At 44.1% G+C, this 7796-nt stretch overlaps 1 protein-coding gene across 1 annotated transcript in view; it reads right to left on the bottom strand.

Annotated features, from left to right (window-relative positions):
- Positions 1–400: 400 nt before the first annotated feature.
- The window catches only part of LOC132826238 (CXXC-type zinc finger protein 4-like), a 62399-nt gene continuing 55003 nt past the window's right edge, over positions 401–7796 (bottom strand). The window contains exon 2 of the mRNA XM_060841936.1: positions 401–2341. Within this exon, the coding sequence (XP_060697919.1) occupies positions 2294–2341 (48 nt within the window). The 3' untranslated portion in view covers positions 401–2293. The remainder of the gene's footprint in view (positions 2342–7796) is intronic.

Here is a 7796-nt window from a genome sequence, read left to right as displayed (position 1 = left end):
TTGTAAGCACTGTATCAAGGCTGACACTTCAATGGTGTATTAAGGGTGTACAGCCTGGGCAAAGTCTCAACTGAGACATTAAAACTCTCAACTGAACATAAAAGATCCCACAGCGCAGTTCAAAGAAGATCAAGGGAGATCATCCTAGGTGTCCCATTGGGCTATCTGGTTATTACCACATTGAAAGCTATGAGATCTTACTGCGCAGAAACTGGCTGCTATATTTCCCCACATTACACTTGTCACTAAACTTCAAACATGCTGCATTGGCTGGGAAGGAACGTCCTGACGTCCACAAAGAAGGTACCATGTAAATACTTGTTAACTTGCTACCATCAAGAAAGAAATGGATTGAATCTTTTGAGCTGATCATAGTAACACACTTTATTCAGGTGCATGTTAAACTACTCACAAAGTCAGTTACAAAAATAGTTTTAGATTGATAAAACAAAACCACACAGACATCCGGATGCAGCCTGGATGGGCCAGTGACAGGCTACAAATCCACATTTAGCAACGACTGGTTTCAACTATAACGTTGTCAAAGGCAAAAAAATAGATTGAGAAGTACCAACATAGCATGCAACTTCGGCCACAAACGTGCATCTGCAGGCTGTTATTGCAAAGGTGCCCAGTGGCCGAGACATAAACAGACTGAATAAATAAAAGCAGGAGAAGCTAAAATACAGAGCAGCATCATTTACTGAGCACCCTTTAGAGATGCAACATTTCGGGACGTCGACCCTCCAGCACCAACCACTTTAATTCAGATTTCAGCTTCATTTCACCTTTTGACCAGAACCTCAACTCCTATCTGTTTGTAAGCAACTGACGGAATGAATAAAAAACTGGAATTTATCCGTACAAAACTTTGATTGAAATCAAGCAGATTGCACCAACAAAATTATTTTGATTTTGCTTAAATTCAAAACAATCCCCCGATTCAGGGAAGACTGCAGGAAAAGCAAAGTTGTTTCTGAGTTTGGTGAATATGTCGAGTACTCATTAAAAGTGAGGGATAAGTGATAACTGTCACCCGAAGTATCAAACCAGTTGGGGGAGTGAGGGGGTGGAGTGGCGCTGTACACGAAACAACTGCAACCTGAACTTTCCTTGACTAGTGCACATTTTCTTCCAAGCAGAAGGGGAAGCTTTTGCCGACATCCGCACCTAAGTGCCTCAAAAATCAGTTGCTAATTCCTGATTAGATTAGATTAGATTACTTACAGTGTGGAAACAGGCCCTTCGGCCCAACGAGTCCACACCGACCCGCCGAAGCGCAACCCACCCATACCCCTACATTAACCCCTTACCTAAAACTACAGGCAATTTAGCATGGCCAATTCACCTGACCCGCACACCTTTGGACTGTGGGAGGAAACCGGAGCACCCGGAGGAAACCCACGCAGACACGGGGAGAACGTGCAAACTCCACACAGTCAGTCGCCTGAGTCGGGAATTGAACCCAGGTCTCAGGCGCTGTGAGGCAGCAGTGCTAACCACTGTGCCACCGTGCTGCACCAAAGAGCTTACAATGGCAGATTCTAAAAAGCCCAATTGCCCTCTATGATCACCAAAATGTAATTTCTTAAACAAAAGAAAGTGAAAAAAGAATCTGTTAAATGCAGGCTTTGAGATCAGGGGGATTTCTTTACAAACAGCAGCTTCCTCTATTAACCCGACCGTGGATCTTTCTGTACTTAACAGAATGGTCTTTACTATTCATGTATTATTCAAAAAGTCCACAACCTTGAAATCCAAATAGCATTATAATACCCTTGTTAGCTTCTTCAATCAGTTAATATGAAGAAGAAGCTGATAATAGGTTGGACGAGCAACAACTGGGAACATGCAAAGAAAATCCAAACGTCGTAGAAACCCAGGAGTAAAAGAATTGACACACAACAAAATTGTTATATCCTTCACAAGCTCACAAATCATGCTCATCATCGACACAACTGCACTGCAGGTCATTGCTAAATCCCCATCTTTTAAGACAAGTTTTTTTTAAAATGAACACTGGCCACAAATGTGTAACATATTATAATGATTGTCCAGTTCTCTCCATCGCACAATACAAGTTGCATTTTTGTACAATTCATTCCTAATAATACCAGCATGTAGTTTTCACATAAAACCAAAGATGCTTAAAAACTACCATGTCCACTATAATAACAAATAGGAACCATTGGCATAAAACTTGTGCCTTGTATCGGGAACACATGTAGAACTGGTTCTCCACTCGTGAGGCAAATCGTGTTTCATGAGACTGTGAGGAGTTCCTTGGTTTCTCTCAGAAGAACCACCTGAAAGCTTCCCCTCCACCGGGGACGATTACCCTCTATGAAAGGAAAGGAAAGAAAAGTTTGATTAATTATGAGAAGTGGAAAATTAACTCTTTTTCTCGACAAGTAGTCAAGAAATTGGAACGTCCACAAACCGACAGGCCACAATGTGAACACTCCTTACATCAATGTCACCAATCCCACAGTAACTATCAGGCCGATTACTCCTGTACCACGGCAGGATTTTACAGCTTCCCAGAGCCCAGACTAAATTAAGAAGGAGCAGCGCTCTTCAAGCTAGTGCTTCCAATTAAAACAGTTGGACTACAACCTGGTGTTGTGTGACTTTTAACTTTGTCCACCCCAGTCCAACATCGGCATCTCCAAATCAAACTAAAACTGGTGGAGGAGGCAAAAACAGAAATTGCTGGAAAAGCTCAGCAGGTCTGGCAGCATCCGTGGAGAGCAATCAGAGTTAACATTTCAGGTTGAGTGACACTTCCTCAGAATTCAGCTCAAAACAAGTGAAGGGGGATTGGTCAAACCCATGGTCAAGTGTACTGGATGTTAATTCAAAACTCAGAGCCAAACTCCACTTGCTGAAAGTGCGCACAGTGTTCCACAAACCCTGCACCTTCTCAGTCAGCCACTCGGCCAAAGGCTCATTTCAACGTTCAAGCCCAAAGTAGAAGCCATAAGTCACTGATCAGACTGTGTTTGTGAAGTCAGGTTAACGTTATATGTGTACTTGAGTCAACGCTGATGAAAGTCCCCCAGACAAGAGGTTGGTGTTAACTACATGGCTTATGGCGGAGTTAGAGCAACTTTCAGACTGGGAACTCAAATCCCATCAAGGCAATGTTTGAAATCAAATTGGAACAGCAGCAGAAAATGACCCTGAAACCTGGGTTTTTGTAAAAAGATAAAGAGCTCACTCACGCAGTTTCAAAAAGAGAGCCCGCAGTCCTATCTTGTGTGGCCACACACGAGTCCGGGTCCACACAAAGTGGTTACATGCCAGTGCCCTTAGCATACAGGACTTGTGTTGGTGAAAAACGAATTGGGGATCATTTTGGCTTTATCATCCAACAGGAAGAAAGAGCACCACACACTGAGTTCAATGTTTAATAGGATGATTGACAACTTTCAATTCACTCATGGGATGTGGCCTGGCATTTATTACCCATCCAGCACCGAAGTAGGTGGCATAGCTAGCACATTGCAATAGGTCTGGAGACACATAGGCCAGACGCAGACAGCAGGACATTAGTGGAAGATGGGTATTCATGACAAGCACTACAGTGTCCATTTGACTAATTTTTAATTCCAGATTTTTATTTATTGAACTCAAATTACACCTTCTTCCATTGTGGGATTCAAACCCACACTATAGGCCATGAGACATTGAGTACTTGGTCTGGTGAATTACAAAACCGCTGCTACCACTACCTACCCCTGCCCTCCAGAATCATTTTAATTCATTATTCAATGTAGGATTAACAGTTTCATGTTTTTTAATGATTTGCAGAATATACAGACAGAAGCAGAATGTTGGCTCAATCAAGGGATCCAATGGCCTAGTGGTCTTATCACTAGACTCTTAGCCCAATGTTCTGGAGCCCTGCTTTCCAATTCCACAATTTGAATTTAATAAAAGTCTGGAATTAAGAGTCTCATGATGACCATTGTCAACTGTTGGAAAAATTGATTCACTAATGTCTTTCACGGAAGGAAACTGCCATCCTTGTCTGGTTTGGCCTATACGTGACTCCAGCCACACCAATTTGGTTGACTCTTAACTGCACTCCACACAATTAGGAATGGGAAGATGCATCACCGGTGAGCCTAACATTAGTGGTGGGTAAGTTGTTGGAGGGAATCCTGAGGGTAGAATTTACATGTGTCTGGCTTGAAAGTAGAATACAGAGGGTGGTGGTGGAGGGTTGCCTTTCAGACTGGAGGCCTGTGACCAGTGGTGTGCCACAAAGATCAGTGCTAGGTCCACAGCCTTTTGTCATTTATATAAATGATTTGGATGCGAACATGGCAGATATAATTAGTAAGTTTGCAAAAGACACCAAAATTGGAGGTGTAGTGGAGAGCAAAGAAGATTACCTCAGAGTACAATGGGATCTTGATCAGATGGGCCATTGGGCCAAGGAGTGGCCAATGGAGTTTAATTTAGATAAATGTAAGGTGCTTCGTTTTGGAAAGGCAAATCAGGGCACAACTTATACATTTAATGGCAAGGTCCTGGGGTGTGTTGCTGAACAAGGAGTGCAGCTTCATAGCTCTTGAAAGTGGAGTCGCAGGCAGATAGGTTAGTGAAGATGGCGTTTGGTTTGCTTTCCTTTATTGGTCAGAGTATTGACTACAGGAGTTGGGAGGTCATGTTGCGAGATGTCCAGGACATTGGAATTCTGGCTACTTTTGAAGTACTGTGTGCAATTCTGGTCTCCCTCCAAAAGGAAGGATGTTGTGAAGCGTGAAAGGGTTCAGAAAAGATTTACAATGATGTTACCACGGTTGGAGGATTTGAGCTAAAGGGAAAAGCTGAATAGGCTGGAGCTGTTTTCCCTGGAGTGTCGGAGGCTGAGGGGTGACCTTATAGAGGTTCATAAAATCATGAGGGGCATGGATAGGATAAATAGACAAGACCTTTTCCCTGGGGTGGGGGAATCCAGAACTAGAGGGCATAGGTTTAGGGTGAGAGGGGGAAATATAAAAGTGACCTCAGGGGCAACTTTTTCATGCAGAAAGTGGTACATGTATGGAATGAGCTGCCAGAGGAAGTGGTGGAGGCTGGTACACTTACAATATTTAAAAGACATCTGGACGGGTATATGAATAGGAAGGGTTTAGAGGGATATGGACCAAAAGTTGACAGGTGGGACTAGATTAGGTTAGGATATTTGGTTGGTAATGCTGAGTTGGACCGAAGGGTCTGTTTCCGTGCTGCACATCTCTATGACTCTATCAGCAGCCAGGAAGGAAAAATGGAATGAAGATGGACTACCTGGCATCAACCCTGGCACATGAAACAGCAACAGAAAAAACAGCCCTTTTGACTCTGCAATATCTGGGGGCGAGTGCCAAAGTTTTGAGAGTTGTCACTGACTAGTCAAGCAACAGCCTGATATAGCCATACTCACAGGATCATACCTTATGGGCAATGTCTTTGACACCATCCTTGCTATCCCTGCTCCACTAGCAAGATAGACCTAGCAGAAGGAATGGCATCGTGGTATACAGTCAGGAGAGAATTGTCCTTGGGGTCCTGACCATTGATTCCAGACCTCTTAAAGCCTCCCTTGGCTGATGACTCTATGCTTCATGTTGAGCAACACTTGGAGGAAGCACTGAGGGTGGCAAGGGTGAAAATAATGTACTCTAGACTAGAGTGGTGCTGGAAAAGCACAGCAGTTCAGGCAGCATCCAAGGAGCAGGAAAATCGATGTTTCAGGCAAAAGCCCTTCATCAGGAACAGAGGCTTGGCTTTTGCCCAAAACGCGATGTTCCTGCTCCTCGGATGCTGCCTGAACTGCTGCGCTTTTCCAGCACCACTCTAATCTAGAATCTGGTTTCCTTGTTTTTACCTAAAAATAATGTACACTGGGGTAGGGGATTTCAATGCCCATCACTAAGAGTGGCTCATCAGCTGTGCTACTGATCGAGCTGATTGGATCCTAAAGGACATAGCTGCTAGACTGGGTCTGCAGTAGGTGGTGAGGGGACCAATAAGAAGGCAAAACATACTTGACCTCATCCTTACCAATCTGCCAGCTGCAGATACATGTGTCTATAACAGTATCGATAACAGTAACCATTGCACAGTCCTTGTGGAGACGAAGTCCCACCTTCACATTGAGAATACCTTCCATCATGTTGTGTGGCACCATGTTAAACTGGACAGACTTCGAACAGATCTAGCAACTCCAGAATGGACATCCATGTGGCGCTGTGGCCCATCAACAGCAGCAGAATTATACTCCAGCACAATCTGTAACCTTATGGTCCAGCATATCCCCCATCCAACCATTCCCATCAAGCCAGGGGATCAACCCTGGTTCAATGAAGAGCACAGGAGGCAGCACCAAGCATATCTAAACATTTGGTCTTAAGTCTGGTGAAGCTACCAAACAGGGCGACTAGCAAGTTTTAGGCAGCTAAATGATTCCTCAAACAGTGGATGAGACTGAAGTTCTGAAGTCCTGGGCACATCCAGTCATGAATGGTGGTGGTCAATTAAATAACTCACTGGAGAAGGAGGCTCCACAAATATCCCCATCCTCAATGAAAGCGGAGCCAATACATCAGTGCAAAAGGCAAGGCTCAAGCATCTATAGCAATCTTCAGTTAGAAGTGCCGAATGGCTGATTCATATCGGCATCCTTTTGTGAGCTCCCTAGCGTCACAGGTACTAGGATTCTACCAATTCGATTCACTTCATGTGATATCAAGGAATGGGCTGGTGGCACTAGATACTGCAAAGAGTACAGGCCCTGACAATATTCCTGCAATAGTGCTGAGGATTTGTGCTCCAGAAATGGCCATGCCACAAGCCAAGTTGTTCCAGTATAACACTGGCAATCACTCAACAGTGTGGAAATTTGCCCAAATGTGTCCTGTGCACAAAAAAAAGGACAATTCCAACTTGGCAAGTTATTGCCCCATCAGCCCATTCTCGATCTTCAATAAAGTGAAGGAAGGAGTAATTAACTGTGACATTCAGCAACATCTCAGTGATGCCCAGTTTGGGTTCCGCCATGGCCACTCAGCTCCTGACTTCATTAGAGCTTGGTTCTAACATGGACAAAAGAGCTGAATTCCAGACAGGAGATGAGAGTGACAGGCCTTGACATCAAAGCCACATTCAACCAAGTGTGACATCAAGGAGCCCTAGCAAAACTGGAATCAATAGAAATCGGGGGGCAAACTCTGTGCTGGTTGGAGTCCATGTCTGGCACAAAGGAAGATAGCTGTGGTTGCTGTTGGTTAGTCACCTCCGCTCCAGGGCATCTCTCCAGCAGTTCCTCAGAATAGTGTCCTAGGTACGATCATCTTCAGCCACTTCCCCAATGACCTTCCTATTTTCACAAACTCAGAGTGGGGATGTTCACTGATGGTTGCATATGTTCAATATCATTTGTGGCTCCTTAGGTACTGAAGCAGTCCATATCCAAATGCTGCAAAACCCAGGCAAAATTCAGGCTTGGGCTGAAAGGTGGTAAGTATCATTTGTGCCATACAAATATCAGACAATGACCATCTCCAACAAGAGAGAATCTAACCATCATCACTTGGCATTCAGTGGTGTTAACTTCACTGAAACTCCACTATCAAAAACCTGGGAAGTTACCATTGAGTAAAAAACTCAATTGGACTTGCCAAATAGGTATTGTGGCTACAAGAGCAGGTCAGAATCTAGTGTCACCTCCTGATTCCCCTGAGCTTGACAGTTTATACAAGGCACAAGTCAGGAGGGGATGGAATACATCTCCAACAACACTC

The sequence above is a fragment of the Hemiscyllium ocellatum genome, chromosome 2 (genome assembly GCF_020745735.1).
Source record: "Hemiscyllium ocellatum isolate sHemOce1 chromosome 2, sHemOce1.pat.X.cur, whole genome shotgun sequence".
In the NCBI taxonomy this organism is placed as follows: domain Eukaryota; kingdom Metazoa; phylum Chordata; class Chondrichthyes; order Orectolobiformes; family Hemiscylliidae; genus Hemiscyllium; species Hemiscyllium ocellatum.
Note: the sequence above shows the minus strand (reverse complement) of the source record. Positions and strands in the feature narration are given on the sequence as shown.